The 19,732-nt window shown below is 37.6% G+C and overlaps 1 protein-coding gene across 1 annotated transcript; it reads left to right on the forward strand.

Annotated features, from left to right (window-relative positions):
* Nucleotides 1-1,460: 1,460 nt before the first annotated feature.
* MED4 (mediator complex subunit 4) lies at nucleotides 1,461-17,984 on the forward strand. Its single transcript, XM_081129588.1, has 7 exons — nucleotides 1,461-1,622; nucleotides 6,736-6,802; nucleotides 9,838-10,008; nucleotides 11,225-11,282; nucleotides 12,493-12,579; nucleotides 14,072-14,203; nucleotides 17,061-17,984. Exons 1-7 carry the CDS (start codon nucleotides 1,498-1,500, stop codon nucleotides 17,231-17,233), a joined length of 813 nt encoding a protein of 270 aa, XP_080985714.1. The 5' UTR covers nucleotides 1,461-1,497; the 3' UTR covers nucleotides 17,234-17,984.
* Nucleotides 17,985-19,732: the final 1,748 nt, after the last annotated feature.

The raw sequence follows: 19,732 nt of genomic DNA on the forward strand, positions 1-19,732 counted from the left end.
GGTACTTAGAGTAGTCAAAAAGTAGACTAGACAGAAAGTACAGAGGTGGTTTCCAAGGGCTGCAGGAAGAGGGAAAGGAGAGTTGTTGCTTAGTGAGTACAGTTTCAGTTTTACAAGATGAAAAAAGTTCTGGAGATGGCTGGCAGTGATGGTAGCTCAATAACATGAATGTACTTAACGCCACTAAATTTTACACTTAAACATGGTTAATGGAGTAGGCAGTTAGACAGGCATGAGCAAAGCAAGGACGATAGGTCAGGTACAAAAGGTCACCAGGGTGGAAAGCCCCAGGTACCTAGCAACAGGCAAAACTGGGCTGGGACATAGCCCCCAGGGCGACCTTTCCTCCCCTAGCATATGGATGGTCATATGGTTTAGACTCCCTGACCTTTCATATCACTGGTCATGGGGCTGGCCCGCCTCTGGTCTTTCCGCCTCTGGCAAGTGGGTTAGACTTCCCACCCCACAGAGGGGGAAAAAACAAGGGGGCGGGATAATAGCCCTTAAGCATTAAGGCCCTAGGACAATGACGTTTTGGCCTGCATTAAATACATCTAGGCCTCAAGCATGCCATGGCTACTGACATCAGGACCAGCTGCATTGACTAATGACCCTGCCCTGGCACCAACCAATCAGTGGAGACCATGGGGCACAACTGGAAGGAAAGCTACTGAGATTCCCCCTTGACATTCCCCCTCAACCCCCAAACTCACACCTGAAAGCCTGTGTCTTTCTCCACCCCCTTCCTCCAAGGCTCTTTCTTTGTCTCCCTCTTTCCCCTAAGCTCCAGGGGCCCTTCTTTTGCCTCTGTAACTTGTTTCCTAAGCCCATTTCTCTATAGCTCACTTCTACCTCTGTGACTTTTTAAATAAACTTTCTCTTATGATTTGAGTCTTGGTTCTGAATTCTCTTAGCCAGAACTCAGGAACTGAGGCTGCTGAACCGAGGTTCAATCGCTGGTAACCACTGGTGCCATTTTCAGTGCCAACAGTTATCACGGTAAATTTTGTTACATGTATTTTACCACAATAAAGAAAAACTGAAGGAAAAAACAAGATGGATTATGGTTTCTGTCCTAAGGTACTTACAGCCTCATGAGAGGCCAAACAGCAGGGTGGGAATAGTGTTAAGGGAGTGCACACTAAAGGTTAATACTGAGGAGGCCCAGCCCATTTCACGGAGAAGCTGACACAAGAGGTAGGCCATTACTACTTCCTTCAAACGCTTAAAATCCGTTGAGCAAAAGTCTTCCAGTCCACCCTGTAGAACAAAAGGTTCTACTGAACCTGACGGCCTTGGGGCCGCCTGTTCTCAGGGCTGAAACCGAGAAGCCCTCTCTTGCCCACCAGATGGCGCCGCGGCCGCACTGCACCTTCAGGCCCACAGGGGGCGCTGTGGCAGGGCCGCTCTTCCCTCCTCTGTGACCCTCTCGCCTGCGGAGCCCGCCTCTCCGCCGGCGCGCGGCTGCGCAGAACCCTGCTGCGGCCCGTGGGAAGCATGGCGGCGCCTGCGGTGGGCGAGAAAGAGAAGGAGCGGCCGGGAGGCGGCTCGGGAGCGGCGTGCGGGAACAGCACGCGAGAGCGGCTGCTGTCTGCGCTGGAAGATCTGGAGGTCTTGTCCAGGTAGCACGGACGCCTGACGGTCTGGCCGGGGCTGGTCGGGAGGACTGTTTCCGGGCTTTGCGGGGAGGGAGACCCCGGCGCGCGGTCCGGGACCGTGCCCGAGTGTCGTGGGCGTGGCGGCCGCAGCCCTCCGGACTCCGAGGCGGCATTTCCCCCCCACTTAGAGGACGTTTTAGAAATGACAGTAACGCTGGAATCCCTAGACTGTCTGAACTGTAGCAGACATTAGAGATCGCGGGTGTGAATCCCTTGACCATGGACACTATACAAACGCCGGGTGCCAAGCGCAGGAACTGTAGTGAGGGTGAGACTATATATCGAGGGTGAGACTATATGTCGACGTCTTACTAGAACTAGGTAAGACTAGTGAGGGTGAGACTAGCCATCCCACTCGCTGTAAATGGGGAGACAGGCTTGTAAGCGTGACGCGCAACCTGGTTTTATCGGAGGCGTGCGCTGCGCGCTGCTGGAGCCCTGGGACTCGGCGCCGGTGCCGGTGCCGTCAGGGTGGGCTTCCTGAGAAAGGACTGCAGGCGAGAACAGTTTACCAGATTCACTAAGGGGCGGGGAGCTGGAACAGCAAGTACAGAGGCCTGGAAACGAGCACAGCCGACCTGGTGGAATCGCCAGTTTAGGATGGCTGGGGTGCCGCGTGTGTGGCAGAGGCATCTGATGAAATTGCACGTCATTTTCTTTATTCTGTCATCTTTCATGATAGTCTGTTAAGTTGGTGCCCCTCTTAATTTCATCACATTTACTTGGATGTTAAAATTGTTTTTGTTTTTCTCCTAAAATGTTGCTCAGATTTGACCTCTTGTTCCTATCCGCACTATTTTACATCCCATCGTAAATCTTTCTCATTGCAGCCTCCCAGCAGTTTTAGTTGCCTTCATGCATCTTCACTATATCTGTCTGTTTTGCCCTAGAGCAGAGCTGTCTTTTTAAAAGGCATCTCGGGTCTCTTTTCTGCTAGAAAATACTTGCTAGGCTTCCATTGCCCAATGAGATAAAGTCCATATTCTTTAGCTTAGTGTTCAGTAGATAAAGCCATTCTCCATCTCCTTTTAATCCGTCCTATTCTCTTCTATGCCACATCCCTCCACCCTTCCATGCTCTTCACTCCAGCCTCCTGAGTGCTTCCCATTCTAAAGGTAGTCATACTTCTTCATCTCTAGTGTCATTCCCATTCCATCTCCAACTTGATAAGTCATTCATTCATCCAGCTCAAATGTCACCATTTCTGTAGCCAACGTTCATTGACAGCTTTAGAATAAAATCTTATATATTGTATTACCCGGCCTACTAATAATCAGCATTTTTTGTGCTGTGATTTAGTCCTTGCCATAGCAAGCATTGCTTACCAGATTACAAAGTCAGCACAGTATTAAATTATATAAAAAAACACAAACACTGTAAGTTAAATAGCTCATGTGTTTAATTCACTGTTTAGACTGTATTAGACTCAAATACTGCTTGACCACAAGTAGGGCATGTGGAATCTTCAGGCATCCATCAGTCAGTACAGTGAACAAAAAAAACCTCAGGCACAAGGCAGCTGTCTTAATGTGTTGCCTCTGTGTAAATGTTCACAGAGTAACACAAGTGCTGTTTCCTTCTGTCTTCCTTGGTAGTTCCTGGCCCAGACCTTGTCAGTTAATCCTGTCCATGAGTACCAGCATGATTTCTTAGTAAAAAGACCCTAGCAAGACAGAGTTTTCATAAGTTTTCAGTTAAATTATTTATATCTCTGCTCTGTGTGATATGACTATCTATGGGACAGCTAATTGAAGCTTCATTTAGTTTTGTAAGTCAGTAAACATCAAGTTAACATCCCATAAATGCTGACTAGCACACTGCTTTTCTAAATAGGACCAACTGTTATTTGAAAAACAGTGCATTCATCTTAAGGAGTGCTTTTAGAATCATTGCTCATCCAAATTGTCTCTGAGTACCTTGAAGTGCCTTGAATAGGTGGCCATGTAGTTGTGATACAAATTTGTGCTTCGTTAGATTCAGAACAACTAATAACTAATTGGAAAATACTTCTGTTGTTCCTGTATGAGCCAATTCCTGTATGACCCAGTTTTTCTACTTCTTGAATTCTGGATCTCCTGTTTGAAACTATTTCTTCTGTGAGAATAATTCTCACCTGAAAGCCAAGTCTAATACTTGATTGGCTTCTAAATCTTTGCTAAGGAATCTTGATGATGCTGTTGAGTATGAAATCAGTTCCTTATTATTTCTTCATTTTAACCAACCATATGGTATGGATAATAGTGATTAATTTTTCTGTAAATATGTTGACTTTGTGAAGTCATGGCTGCTGCCTTTTTTTCTAAGTGGGTGTTAGCCTTAGAATTTCAAATCTTTACCTTAGTATAGCCAGTGAGGACATTCAACTTCTCGCTCTTTTACTCTGGAACCCAGTAAATTCATTTCTTTTTTGAGCTTTACTTACTGTAATATAATTTATTGGTCTGTTTTGCTGAGTAACCCTAGAATATATTTCATATTCACTAATTTTAAGAATTGTGTTTCTTAGCCTGCCCATCCAGGGTAATGGTCTGAGAGAATTTCTTCTGACATTGGACAGCCTAGCAGTCAGTCTTGAGTTCTTGCCCCTGGATTGTTGTGCTACTGAGCTGTGTGTCTGAGGTGTGTTTTCCTAATGTTGTCAGTACCTATAGGAGTGCTTATACTTGATATTCATGTATTCTCCACTTAAGATAGCATAAATAAGTAATTTATAAGTTATATTAAATTTGATATTAAATTGAAATTCTCTTGTATCTAGATTTGACCAATTTATCCCACTTTGTACTTAATTCTTTCCTTGATTACCAAGTATAGCATTTTTTGTGTGGTGAAATGTTTTTACTCACTGAAGAAGTGAATCATCGTTTAAATTTTCCTCAAGAACATCACTGTTCCTGAAACTTCCTCAGTGTTCTAAACTTGTCCATTAACAATTGAGGTGCCGAGTTCTCTTTTGCTTCCTCTAAAAGAAGCTGTATTCCTCTGTTGCTCTTTTTCCTGGAATGCCAAAAAGACTGATTTCTCATTCATTTGTAGTCCTCACTGAATCCATTGACAGGTGATAGGTTTCTTTCTTTCTGCAGCCTGTGGTAATAACCATTGTCTTAGAAGTTCATTTTTCTTTTTCTCTGATTTTCTCCTGACTTATCTGTCATGCTATTTTATTTGTTCATCTCTAAAGAAAGACAGGGTGACAGTAGGTAAGTGAAAATTTACCTCTTTTACAATCTTGGTGGTTGGTGATGGTAGTGGAAGACATGTCACTTTGTGGTTTGCCACCTAAGACTCATTGAAACTTCTCCACAGCATGAGGCTGCTCCAGTATGATTGTCTTTCAGAAATGTCCCCATATGTGCCCATTGTACATATACTAATTTTGTGACTGTGAAGTTTGTCCTTATCGTCTGCAATTTCCCATGCAGTCGAAAATCCACATGTAACTTTTGACTCCCCCAAAACTGTAGCCTACTGTTGACTGGAAGTCTTTCTGATAACATAAGCAGTCAGTTAACATATATTTTGTGTACGTATTATATACTGTATTCTTACAATAAAGTAAACCTCTAATAGAGAAAAAATGTTATTAAGGAAATCATAAGGAAGAGAAAATACATTTTCTTCCTAACCCTTAACTTTGGTTTTATTTTTGAATTTTCTTGGTTATTCTTGTCACTGTATTAGAATTTAAGTATTAATTTTCACTTTTAGAGCCCACACATCTAGAAAGTGCCTGGCAAATAATAGGCACTCAAGAAATATTTGACGAATGAGTGTATGAAGACTATGAAGACCTTCCATTCACATATCCACTTTTTTCAGTAATTAGCTAATTAATTCATGCACAATGTTATGGGGAGGTTGAGTCTAATTGACACCATCCAGAAAAATAGTGTGAGACTAGCAGGAAGGAAGCTGGAAATAGAAAGGTAAAAATAGCCTGGCAGCCAGCAAGAAGAGACAAACACTGGGTCTCTTAGTAGTGTCAGGTAGCAAATTGAGAAGCTGCCGCCTTCTGCATAATTTCTGAAAAATCTCATCTATCAACATTGGAACTAATACATAAGTATTACCTGGTATTCATCTTTTCCTGCTCTGTATACTAGTTTTCTTACAGGATTGGCATATCTAGTAAATGAGCTGTCTAGACAGATGGGATTTTATTACAGTATGTAAGAATCCCTTATATCTGGTACCTGTTTGGTTAATTTAAAAATTCAATTGAAGTAGAAAATTAGTAGAAAATGACTCACCCATTTCTTGTTTTATTTTATCTTAAAACACATAAAAGATTATGATTTTACTGATTGTTTCATATAAGACAAGAGACAAGGAACTTTTTCTGTAAAGAATGTAAATATTTTTGGAGGCCCTAAGTTCTCTGCTGCAACAAGTAACTGCCATTGTAGTGGGAAAGCAACCGTATACAACATGTAAATGAAGGGACATGGCTTTGTTCCAAGAAAGCAATATTTATCAAAATTGCAGATATGCTGGGCTGGATTTGGCCTGCAGACAGACCCCTAATGTAGTTTTACATGCGTGAACCACCCATAATGCATTGGCTGCAGTTTCTAGTTTGGTTTCTTTAAGGTGAAGTAAGAGCTTAGACTCTAATTAAGCAGTCTTAGGGCAGACTTTTGCTGGGGTTTTTTCTTCCCCCTGGTTCTTCACAATTTACCTTTGCAAACCTTTGTTGAGTCTTTCCAAGCATTTAACTTCAGTTTTTACAGAAACAACTTCTCTGTTCACACTCATATGTCATTGGTATTTATGTATTGGATATCAGTGTATATAATTATAGTAATAAGTAAAACTTTTGTAAATAAGTTTGATAACAAACACTACTGGTGAGAGTGCAGTGCAGCTGGTGAGAGATGAAATTCACAGTCATAGTGGACTGAAGGGCACTAGCCATGCATACTCAGTGCTGTGGGTACCAAGTCTGGTAGAGATAAGTTAAGAAAGCCGCTAGTGTATTTACTTTGCAAAGGGTTTTGGTTTTGGTTTTGGTTTTTTGTTAGTTTGTTTTTTTAATTTTTTTTCTCTCTCTGCTCTTTTTTTCCTTTTTCTTTTTTAGGGAACTCATAGAAATGCTGGCAATTTCAAGAAACCAAAAGTTGTTACAGGCTGGAGAAGAAAACCAGGTAGGTGGCTCCTTTTTTTTAATTCAGAACCAAACCATAATTTCTGCAAGTTTCCTATTTATATGTACTTTGGGTGGGAACAGAAAGCTTGGATCTTTCTAAGTTACTAATTGAAACTTTTGAATTGATATTTGGATCATTTATATAAGGTAACAATGTGCTCAAGAAAATAGTTATCTAAAGTTTAACAGTATTGTTTCTATTATAGTTCTAATTACACATTTATTCATTTTTATCTTTTGAGTTAACCAATAAAGCCTTGTTAAATGGAAATTAAAACAGTATCTGGAATCAAAAAGGTCCGTGCTCTCATAAACTAGCCCTTTATTTTAGGATTGGTTTCCCTAATACAACCTGAATGGAAATAAAAGAGCATACAACTGTTAATGAAGGTTATGTATTTTATGGATGTTGAGTTTACAGGTAGTTTTTATTTTCTTTATACTTTTCTGTGCTTCCTAATTTTCTACAGTGAACAGAATTTTTTTTCTGCTTCAAGACTTTTTAAAGAATGTACCTTTTATATTACTAATAAAAAAAACTTTTAAGAGAAAATAGGAGGGATTAACCTTTTTAAAGATGGAAGACAGAGCAGAAGATAGTGTCTGATAGACCTCTTCTCCCCACCCTGTACCCCATCATTCTCCTAATCTCATCTTATGATATGTTTTGAGGGCAGAGAAATCTGATGTACTCTAAATAGATGGGCCCCAGGGGGAAGCCAGATAAAGCTACAAGTTGGAAAAAACTGCTAACTTAAGGGATATTATGATTGGGTTTTTTGTTGTTGGTTTGTTTTGTTTTCAGAAAAAGAAAGAGCCTAGAGATAAAAGAATTACAGTCTTGGATGCTTTACTAATAAATAACATGTGGGTTTAATTAGGAATTTATACAAAATGAGTAAAAAGTGAAATGTGAGTTTTTACTTTATTTCCTAGGCACTTAGTAAATGCTAGCTATGAACCAGGCACCCAGCTTATTTAGAAGATCATAACTAAGACCTACATAATCAACACTAACCTATCTTATAATTTTTAAGAACTAGCAATTCTTGCCCTGACCAGTGTGGCTTAGTTGGTTGGGCGTCGTCTCGCACACCAAAAGGTTGCTGATTCAGTTCCAGGTCAGGGCACATGCCCTGAATGCAGGTTTGATCCCTAGTATGGGGTGCTTTCACATTGATGTTTCTCTCTTCTCCCTTCCTCTCTCTCTAAAAATCAATAAACTGTTCTTTAAAAAAAACAACTGTGAATTGTATCTTGTACTTAGTACTCTGAATTCCTGTATAATTTTCATTAAAACTGTTAAATATTGCCCTGGCCAGTTTGGCTCAGCCTGTAGACTGAAGGTCCTGGGTTCAATTCTGGCCAAGGGCACGTACCTCAGTTGCAGGCTCAATCCTCAGCCCCAGGTGGGGCATGTGCAGGAGGCAACCAATCAGTGTGTCTCCCTCACATTGATGTTTCACTCTCTCTCTTCTATCTCCGGAAAGCAATGGAAAAAATATCCTCAGGTGAGGATTAAAAAAAAAACACCTGTAAATATTAGAGGGATGTGCCCATTTGAAACTTCCTATTGACCATTTTATTTGAATATTCATATTTTCATACAGGATTTCAGAGTTAGAAGGGAGCTTAATGGTCTTCACTTTGACCTCCTGTGAGATTGTCTTTCAGGGTAGATAAATGAGTTAAAGGTTAATGGATAGGTGGAACTAGAATTTAGGTTTTCTGACTTCAGTTGAATAATTTTCTCTACTCAATAAAATATAGAGAAAATTTTTACTACTCTCTGGTAGTATACAAAATAGGTCAAACTGTGTAAACTTATTGAAAGTTGTCATAGAACTAATGTGTACTACTTACTTTAGTTAATAATTTTTTAAATATAGCTTTTATGGAAATGGAAACCTAGCTTTCTCCGCCTGTGACTTGAGAAGAATGAGTATTATAGGCCTATTAAGTAGAATACACTTTCTACAGAAAACACTTTCTATTGTTACTCAATATAAATTTTCAACACAGGATGCAGCACAGTCTTTTGTCTATTGTATCAGAAGTCCTGTAAAAAGGAGAGGGACTTCATATCAAAAGGAACTTGAGTACCCTACCCATGTCTGTATTTTTTTAGTCTTTAACAAATTTTTAATAGTACTTTAAAAATTGATTCTGAATTTTGATAGCCATTTTCTTTCTGATATATTATGTCCTACTAGCACTGTAAAGTAAGGGTATTTAGATCAGATTTCATCTTCTGTAGTCAGTGGGGGGTGAATGATGACGATAATTACTTTTTATTGAGCTTCTTGATGTGTACTTAGCATACATTATACCATAAATCTTCATAACAACTCTATGTGATAAGGTACTGTGATTATACCCTTTTCCTAATGAGAAAGCAGACTCTGAGAGTTCAGGTAACTTTCCCTTGTCATACTGCTAATAAATGAAAAACTAGAGATTTGAACCCGAACTTTCTCTTTTCTGTTTCTTAACCTTCGTAGTTATTGCCAAAACTTATTTACTATTTTTTGAAATTACTCTTTTATAAACCATCTTTATCCTAAGCAGTACTTGTGCATGAAATCACAAGTTTTATGTGACAGTTATATTTTTCTAATATTAGCACAAATGTGTAATTATTAAAGGTTTTTTAAGTTCTTGGTGCCAAATAAAATCATCTCAAGTACCAAAATTTGAGGAAACCTCCACTGCATTATATTTTTAAGGATAAACTTTTAAATTTTTTCTTCCCTGGGAAATGAATAAATTTGTGTGTTTAGCATATTTCTACTTCTGAAGGCTACTTTTGTTTTGTATGAAAAAATAGCATATAATTACAAAAAGAAGAAAATAATATTAATCTGTTTTCCAAAATAATTATAAATAGGCTATTTTTATTTTTAATAATGATTAAAAATATTTGAAGGTGTTAAAATTTTTTAGCCCAGACAAGTAACAAATAGATTCTTTGTTTCATTGGAATGTAGCTTTTTAATATTCTGTTGCCAGCTTTAATCAACTATTATCTGACAGGTGCTGGAGTTGTTAATTCACAGAGATGGGGAATTTCAAGAACTAATGAAATTGGCACTTAATCAGGGAAAAATCCATCATGAAATGCAAGTTTTAGAAAAAGAGGTTGAGAAGAGAGACAGTGATATTCAACAACTACAAAAACAGCTAAAGGAAGCTGAACAAATACTGGTAAGTTGGCAGTCTGGTTTTTTAACAAGGATATTGTTTACTTAAAGTATTTTTGAAAAATAAGTCTATTATCAGTATTAATTTTTTTTAACCCTTACCCGAGGATATTTTTTCCACTGATTTTTTTTTTTTTTAGAGAGAGGAAGAAGGGGACAGGGGAAGAGAGAGAAAGAAACATCGGAGAGAGTCACATTGACTGGTTGTCTCTGTATGCGCCCCAACCTGGGCTGGGGATCAAACCTGCAACCCCTTGGTCAGAGGGCTGACACTGTGACCACTGAGCCAAACCAGCCAGGGCAAGCATTTTTACATAATTATATCCTCATTTAGTTTTCTAACTTTCTGTTTCAAATAATGCTTTGATGAATATCCTCTCAGAAAAGCTATTTTCTTTTGCATTTCATAATTACATTCTTCAGATTAAGTTTTGAAAAATATAATTATTGAGTTAAAGACAACACTGAATTTTATGATATAGATAATAGCTACTGGCATTTATTAAGCACTTGTGCACCAGGCCCTGTGCTTTACACTTCACTTGCATTATCTCAACCTTCAGAGCAATTATATGATGTCAGTACCGTTTTTGCATTTTAAAGATGAAGAAACCAAGATTTTAAATGAATTACTACCTTGCCCAAGGAGGGTAAAAAATAGAGATGGAACTTAATCTCTCTGATGCCATACTCTTAACCACTGTATTATAGTTGATGATGCATGTACTAGGTTAACCTCATTTTACCCTTTAGTGTTCCTTTGTGGGAAGTGTGTGTTGGGGGGGGGGTTCATATAGCAATCATTAAGTATGGAGGTAATGGTAATGTGTAAATGAATGAGTATCAGTGCCAGAATATATCTTGTAAATTTAAAAAAATATTTAGATATTTTATTATTGAACTAGGTGATAGGATGCTTTGGGGGTGATTCGTGGTCTAGATCTCTTCCAAATGATAGCAAACTTAAAGAAAAAATGTTGGTAAACCAATTTACACGTTTCTAACAAGTAATATGTGGAGACTAATTCATGAATATATTTGTTTCATTAAATGTAACTATGTTGTAAATGATATTCTGCAGTTTCAGAATATTAAAAATAAATTATGGAGATTTCCAAACTGGATGTTGTTCCTGTGGGATAAATAATATTGTGAACTAAGCAAAAATCTGTGCTTGATATAGTTAAGAATAAACCATATTTCTTTTTAATGTTCTTTAGGCAACAGCTGTTTACCAAGCAAAAGAAAAACTGAAATCAATAGAAAAGGCAAGAAAAGGTTAGTACTATGGCAACACTGAATGACTTTCTGAAAAAAATCAACTTGTAGTCTCAAGAAACTGATGAGAGTATTATTAGTAATCATTTGCTGTTGTCAAAAGGTTCTAATAAATTTTCATTGTACAGTGACAGCTGTGTTTTAGCACTTTGCCCAAGTATCACATTCTCTTCTAGGTCATAAAAAGCAATATTGTAAGGCAAGTTATGGCTTTGTACCAGAATGTGCAATAAAGACAAAGGCTTTAAAAAATTTGAGGGAGAAGAGAAGAGAACTGTGAGCTGGAAGCAAGTGGGATTTGAATTGAGTCTTGAAAGATAGGACAATGAAAGGAAACATCCATTGGGCAAATGTAGTGGGATTAAGAACATCATGAAGTCAGAACTAGTTATGGCTTTGAGATGTGTGCATGCAGAAACTCAGTATGCCTTCCTGTTGCCTCCTGCTTCTCTCTAAAAGGCTTCCATTTTGGATCTTTTAGTTTGCATACTAAAAGTCAGAATTGTAATGAAAACTCTGGTTACTTCCTTTTAATAATCTACATTTAGTAATCTCAAACTTGTTGTCTAACTTTCCTGTTTCAGATAACTGCTGTTAATATTTGATGTATGTCCTTACAGATTTTTTTAGATCTATAAATACATATATAACAAGAACAGTACAAATACATATGTATACATATAATCTAAAAAAAACAGGTCATGCTATACATATTATTTAACAGCTTACCTTTTTTTACTTAATGAATATATTGTAAACATCTTTCTACTGAGGTCTACTTATAAGCTTAGAGTACATTATGCTAACAGTTGAGTGATATAGTGTGAACTGTTGCTCTGATTTAATAGTTTGGATGTCACTGGAAAATGAAATACTCTGTTCTCTTATTTGTGTTCACTGTTGCTTTCAGAACAGTAATAGTATTTAATGGCAGTTAATAATTGAGGTTATTGAGCATTGTCATGCTAGTCTCCCGAATTTAATACTTTATGTCAGCTGATTTTTCAGAATGCCTTGCTTTTTAGTTTGGAAATATACATAATGGTTTAAGTTTACAGTATGCATTCAGGTTTTATTAGAGAAGGCAGGTAACTCAGATTATCCTATATTTTCAGATAATTTAAAATTTAAGCATCATATGTAACTATGATGTATGCATCTATAAACTTATGTGTTTACTTGACTAAAATGTTACACTCTCAACTCTCAGGTGCTATCTCCTCTGAAGAAATAATTAAATATGCACATAGGATTAGTGCAAGTAATGCTGTGTGTGCCCCACTGACCTGGGTTCCAGGTAAAAATACTTTTCTTTTTATAGATATATGTGAAAATTCTTACGTGACCGTGCACAAAATAGGAAGAAAGATTTAAATATAGAATTATGTAACATCTGCTACATATTTTCACATCTTTAAGGTTTTATAATTAAGAATATAGGTCATTGGTTTTATCAGTTTGGTTGTCTACAAAGCTATTGCCACTAGGGACTATGTTTTATTTTAAAAAAATAAATAATATTTAAAAGCACAAGATGATATATGATGATTCTAAAGCTATAGATTTATATACCTGTAAACTCAGGCTGGCCAGAAGCCAACTTTTTACAGCCATTAGGATTTCCACAAAGATTCCAGCCTGGGGAACAGACAGTTCCAACTTTTAGGTGATAAAGCACTAAGTGGCCCAACAGCAAACACACAGGACTGGGAAGAGCTGGAGTAAAAAAGACAGCAAAGGGAGTAATAATCTGCAACATATTAATGGACAGTGGATCAAACATTTATAAGATGGAGACACTAAGGTAGAGCAGCAGTCTTTTGGGAGGAGTGGGGGAGAGTTATCTCAGCTTGAGTAATTCCTGATAGTATTTTGGTATTTTGCCATACTAAAAAAAACGAAGGGTTAACTACATTGTTTGTGGTGAGTAACCTGGAGTTCATGAGAAATATTACCAAAAAGTTGGTCCGAATCTGGTCAAGTTTTTAATCAACCCCAAACTGCTATTTCATATGCTTTTATGATTGGAAATAAAGATTACTGGACCCTGCCCTAGCTGGTTTGGCTCAGTGGTTAGAGCATCCACCTGCAGACTAAAGGGTCCCATGTTTGATTTCAGCCAAGGGCACATACCTCGGCGGTGGGCTTGATCTGGGCCCCGGTCAGGGTGCGTGTGGGAGGCAACCAGTTGATGTGTCTCTCTCACCTTGATGTTTCTCTCCCTTCCACTCTGTCTGAAAAGCAATTATCCTCAGGTGAGGATTTAAAAAAAAAAAAGATTACTGGCCCCTGATACTCCACTGGAAAACTAAAGAATTCATCTTTAAATGACAAGATGAAAGAGATTGGTTAGAAAAAGGTTTTAATTTAGACAGTTCTTCCAGTAAGGATTCAGTCCTTTCTATCAGGAAAAAAAAAAGTGTGTCATGATCTGTTCCCCATCAGAGTATGTATCATTATTATTTTCATACTACATAATGCAGTTAAGTTAGAAGAATAAGATCATTTTAACTTTTCTAATTTGTCATTTGGGATGTTTGCTAAAATGATATACTTTTCTCATTTTTTTACATAGAGAATAGTATATTATGGTGAAGATTCAGAGAGGAAATAGATATGCATATATTTTTAAATATATTATCCTCTTAGTAACAATTGATAAGATGACCTTCATATTTCAAAATTGAAAGTGTATCTTGAGTTTTTCAAAATGAACCAATCGAATTAAAAGTCATCTGTTTGGGGTTTGGGGTTTTTTTGTTTTGTTTTTGTGTGTGTGTCTTTTTTAGGGGACCCAAGGAGACCGTACCCAACTGATTTAGAGATGAGAAGTGGATTATTGGGTCAAATGAACAATCCTTCCACTAATGGTGTAAATGGTCATTTACCTGGGGATGCACTTGCAGCAGGCAGATTACCAGGTAATATTAATTAAAAGAATGCTTTCAGATAGACAGACCAAAGTTTTGGCTGTTGGACAAGTTTGAGGTACTAGACGCAATTCATTTTAATAGCTAGGTTTTCTGACAATTTATTGTACTCTCTACTTTAGTTTAAGAACTGTTCTAGATGGAGGTTATGAAATTAGAATAAACTGACTTTTCTCTCTCATTTGTTAATACGCCATTTTCCTCAGGCATTGGGCCTCTCTTTTATTATTTTTATTGTTCTAACATTGCTTTTTAAAATTGTGAAACATGCCCAGCCGGGCGTGGATCAGCGGTTGAGTGTCGACCTAGGATCCAGGTGATCAGGGTTTTATTCCCAGTCAGGGCACATGCCCAGGGCTCGATCAATGACTCTCTCATCATTGATGTTTCTATATCTCTCTCTCCCTCTCCTTTCCTCTCTCTGAAATCAATAAAGATATATTTTAAAAATAAATAAGTTAAAAATAATAATAATAAAATTGTGAAACATACTGTATAAACAGAAGAAATACATATGTTCAGTTTCAAGATGATCAAGTGAATATACTCCCGAAAAAACCCCAAGTTAACAAAATGAATAACAAAGCTTTTTATAGGCTTTTAATAACTTTATAAAATAGCATTTTTGTGAGACTTGGCTCAAGTTTTGCATATAGGTTTGTGCTATTCTTGTATGTTATGTTTTCCATATGTTATCTTTTGTAGAAGTGACTTGTTTTGATTTGGTAGAACATTTAAAAAGTTAAAAAAGGAAAGTACTGCCCTTTTCATCAATCACTTTTAATATTTTACCTATTTTATTGTTTTTCTCTGTATTATTTGCATTGTTAAAAATGTGCTTTGCTCTAGATAATGCTTTTTTTGCTTAACATCTCATTGGAAGGATGTCCCTGTGTTACCGAAAATGCTTTGTAAGCATCATTTTTGTTAATTATCTAAAGTACAAACTGGGAACGCACTGTGCATTAGTTTCCCTGGACATCTCCTCATTTTTTTCTTTGTGATTGTGTTACCGGAAAGAGGACCTGTCCCTTGGAGGGCCTGCCTAGGGCCAGCCGCAGAGCGTGTGGGTTTTTGACTTTGTGCAGGAAAAATTTCAGAACACGAGTCCAGGTGAATTTTAGAGGACATTTATTAAAGCTGGGGACAGTGAAACAAGAAAGGGCTGGAGAAATGAGCCTAGGCTGTTCTGCTTTGGCTCACTAAGTAAAGTCAGAGAAAAGAGGGCCTTGGGGATAGGTTCAGGGGGTTTACCTGGGACGAACTGCTGCTGCCCATTGCTGCCCTGGTTGTAAGCCTCATGGGGTCCCTTAGAGTTCAAGAGATGCTTGCCTATGGGGGAAGAAAGGGGAGGGGAGGCATGAGCATGCTTCTGGGAAAGAGAGCCAGCGCTGGGTCCTTTGTCCTGAGGCCTTTATCTCTCTCTTATAGGCAGGAGGTCTCAGGGGAGGGTTTCAGCAGAATATTCATCCATTTTCTAGGTGTGCTCCTTCAGGTTCGTGGTCTTCACTGATTGGTCAGTGTCAGGGCAGGGGTTCATTAGACATTGCAGCTGGTCCTGGTGTCACCCACTTGATTTTGCTGCTTTTCTGGGTAGAGCTGAAATACAACTGAGGCCTAGATGTTATTTCTGGGGAGGTGACCTGTATCTGCTATAAATTGCTCTGTCAGTTTGTTCAGCTGTCTGTCTCAGTTTCCCTATTCCACTTGCCCTGGCTTAGTGGCCTGTTTCAATTGTACCATATCCTGTGCCAGTCAGGGTATATTCAGGAGGCAGAAACCACACCAGCAATGTAGACAGGGAAATTTTAAAGAATTATTAACTAGTATAGTAACAAAATACTACCTACTAAAGGAATAACAGATATGGGGAGCAGGTACTATATCTAGGAGCAAAGCAGAATACCCAAGGTTCCTCACCACCTCCATCCCAAGGCCTGTGTTTATATCATGGTGCCCTTGGTAGAGCAGGTATAGCTGTGGCCCACCGGATGGCAGATGACAGAGAAGTTAGATGAAGTGACCCAGGCCAGAGCTGGCAAACAGGAAATTACCCACTAGAATTCCATCGAGACTCCCTGGAAAGCCACCCTTTGGGGTAATGGTGAAACTTACTGGGAAGCCATCCTTTGGGATGCCACTGAAACTGGCTAGGAGGTGGGCACCATGTGTCCCTGTGCACCAACCAGGCACCACAGGAGTAAGAAGGAAAGTTTCCCATCCAGGCAGAGAAGCCACTTCCTCTGGTAGAGTCCCTCCAGTGCCCTCTACTGACAAAGCTTAACAGTGTGGCTGCTGGCAAGGGAGAAGTGTTTTTAGGATCCAGGGAGAAGAGTAGATTTGAAGCTTTAAAGGCAGTTTAAACTTGTAATACGTACTATAGTATGCATTAGCTATTTGTAATATACATAAAGAATATAGAGAGAGTAATGTGTAATCTATACAGGGTCAGGCAAAAGTAGGCTTACAGATGTTTGTATGGAAAATAATACAAAAATAATAATAAAAGAATAAACTCTGTGTTTTGTGTACTCACACTGTAAACCTCCTTTTTCCACACCCTGTATGTGTACATAAACGATACATAGGCACAGGAAATAATGTGATTTGTAATTAAGAATGTTTTGCAAAAGAAAAATTACTATATGAATAGTTACTTATGATAAAGTATATTTTTTTAAAAATAAAACACAGGTTCTAGTTATTAAAACATTACTCTTCCTTGATAAATTTGATATTCATTAATTTGGCCAAATGTGTATTTTAATTTCTAGCCTAAAAAAATACTTATTTTCTAGAGTCATCTAGAAGTAAATAATTCTTATATGTGTTTCTTTCTTTTCTCCAGATGTCCTTGCTCCACAGTATCCCTGGCAGTCAAATGATATGGCAGTGAATATGTTACCACCAAATCACAGTAATGACTTTTTGTTGGAACCTCCAGGGCATAATAAAGAAAATGAAGATGATGTAGAGGTTATGTCAACAGACTCCTCAAGCAGTAGTAGTGACTCTGATTAAAAAAGCATCCAGAATTGAATACTGTAGAATTCTGTTTCTTAAACAATAGCAAAACTGTAAAAATAGGTAATATTGGCCATAGTGGAATTGCGTAGCCCATTAAAAATCACAGTGGAGCCCAGCCAGCGTGGCTTAGTGGTGGAGCATCAACCTACAATCCAGGAGATCTGTTCGATTCCCGGTCAGGGCACATGGCCAGGTTGCAGGCTCAATCCCCAGCAGGGGGCGTGCAGGAAGCAGCCGAATAATGACTCTCATCATTGATGTTTCTAACTCTCCCTCTCCCTCTCTCTGAAAATAATAAAAATATTTTTTAAAAAATAAAATAAAAATCACAGTGGACTTTATTTTTAAAGCCAAAAATCATGATTTTAGTTCTAAACCATTTGGTGAATATTTATAGAGAATAATCAAAATTAACTATTAGGAAAAAAGATTATTCAATTCAGTGCTGTCTTACCCTGTTCTAGTCCAGCTATGTTGGACTTGTACATAGTAGTTCTAGAAATAAAATTTGAGGAAAATCACCCATGTACATATCACTAATAGGCTTCCTGGAATTATTTAGAAAAGATTTTTTTTTTTAAGGCAGCAGATCACAGATCACTGAATGTGAATCATCAAAATATCAAAAACCCTTACTGAAAGTGAAGGTTGTTAGTTTCTGTCACAGGAATAGGAAAAATTTCTCAATTTGTACTATTTTTAATTATTGCAATTTTTGTAAATAAACTAACTTTTTTATACTTTTTATGCTTGTGTTTTAATTTAAACTACCTTCAGTGTAGTTTAGAAAATTATTTCTCTAAATCCAGTTGCATTTTATACAGTCTTAAGTAGAATTCTGTAGTGTGAATGAACATGATGTAATAAATACAATTGAACTAGTAATCACAACTGGTAGGTTTCTCAAAGGCCCATACTGCCATTATTTTTGGAAGAAAAAATGAAGTGGTTTTGTTAAAAAAATAATTTTTTAAATCTTACCATAATAATGTATGATCTTAAAAATAAAAAAGATTTTAGAATGTAAAACACTACCTGCCTTCACCTTCCCCTTATTGCAGTTCCCAGAAAGAATTACTTTTAACCACTTTTAACTTCTAGTGGTTAATCCCATGTTTAAATAATATGCTTATCAATTATACCTTGATTTATCAATTTTAAACAATGTACATTTCACATTTTTTTTCTGATTGCAAAAGTAATAAAACATTCATTGTGGAACACTTAGCAAATCACAAAGGAAAATATAAAATTGTTAGCATTCTACCCAGAGGTTACATCAATATTTTGGTGTAGATTTTTGTCTTTTGAAGAAATCTACATATATACATTTTTTAAATGAGAATAAAAGGTGTATTTCCTGAGCTGCTACTATATTTTTGGTTAGTAATTTCAATATCCTCCCAATGAAGTGAGAATTAAATTTTTTTTTTTTTTTTTTTTTTCCATTTCCATGTTTCTGTGAAACGTGATCCCTGTAGAAAAATACTCGTCTTCTAACTTGCAATTTCCCAGGAACAAAATTAAGCCTTTTAGATTGGTATCTTGAATAACATGGCATGGAATGCCATGAATTCTAACAAACTATAAATATTTTATCTCACAGTTCAATTTACCTTTTCATTAATGTGAATTAGCTTTAATGACATGCCAAAATATGTGAATTACAGTCATTCCATAGTGTCCATTACATGGTCAATAAAATAAAATATTAGCTGGTTAATTTAAATGATATGACAGCCAAGGAAAAGAGAAGAGGGTGAAGAGAGCTGAAGCAAATACAGGATAATCTTGGTGCTTGCTGAATCTGGATATATGGAAGTTTATTGTACTGTTTTCTACTTCTGGTATGTTTGAAAAAATTTCCATATTAAAAAAAAATTGTTTTCCACATCAGAAGTACTCCTCATACCGTTTTAAAATGCTAAGGAATGGAAAAGTTGAACGTGGTTCTAAAAGATGGCTTTGGTGCTGCCAAAGCTCCAATTTAAGAATGCCAGGCATGGAAAGAGTGTGTGGGAACCCATGACTGCAAACATTCATTGATGCTTTTGCAGTTCTGTAAGCTGTGAGATTTAGGCCACCTGTTAGTTTAGTTTGCTAGGGCTGCCTAAACAACAGACTAGTGTCCTGAACAAACTTATTTTCACACACTTCCGGAGGCTAGAAGTCCCAAGGTATGGGAGGTTTAGCAAGTCTCTCCTTGGCTTGCAAATGGTTGCCTTCTTGCTGTGTCTTCACGTGGCCTATTCTCTGCACCCCACAGCCCTGGTGTCTCTCTTGTGTGTCCAAATTACCTCTTTCTTAAGGACAACAGTCAGATTGGCTTAGGGCCCACCCTAATGGTGTCATTTTAACTTAGTAATCCCTTTAAAAGTCATCTCCAAATACAGTCACATTCTGAGATACTGGGGGTTAGGGTTTCAACACATGAATTTGGAGGAGACCTGATTCAGCCCATAACATCAGCTAAGAGCCTGTGTAAACTCTATT

Source organism: Miniopterus schreibersii, assembly GCF_964146895.1.
Source record: "Miniopterus schreibersii genome assembly, chromosome: 2".
NCBI lineage: Eukaryota > Metazoa > Chordata > Mammalia > Chiroptera > Miniopteridae > Miniopterus > Miniopterus schreibersii.

Excerpts from the sequence above, each read along its gene's own strand:
- MED4 (XM_081129588.1), top strand. The coding sequence starts at position 1,498 with ATGGCGGCGCCTGCGGTGGGCGAGAAAGAGAAGGAGCGGCCGGGAGGC. Across the intron at positions 1,623-6,735 it reads GATCTGGAGGTCTTGTCCAG|GGAACTCATAGAAATGCTGG; the intron begins GTAGCACGGACG and ends TTTCTTTTTTAG. Across the intron at positions 10,009-11,224 it reads AGGAAGCTGAACAAATACTG|GCAACAGCTGTTTACCAAGC; the intron begins GTAAGTTGGCAG and ends AATGTTCTTTAG.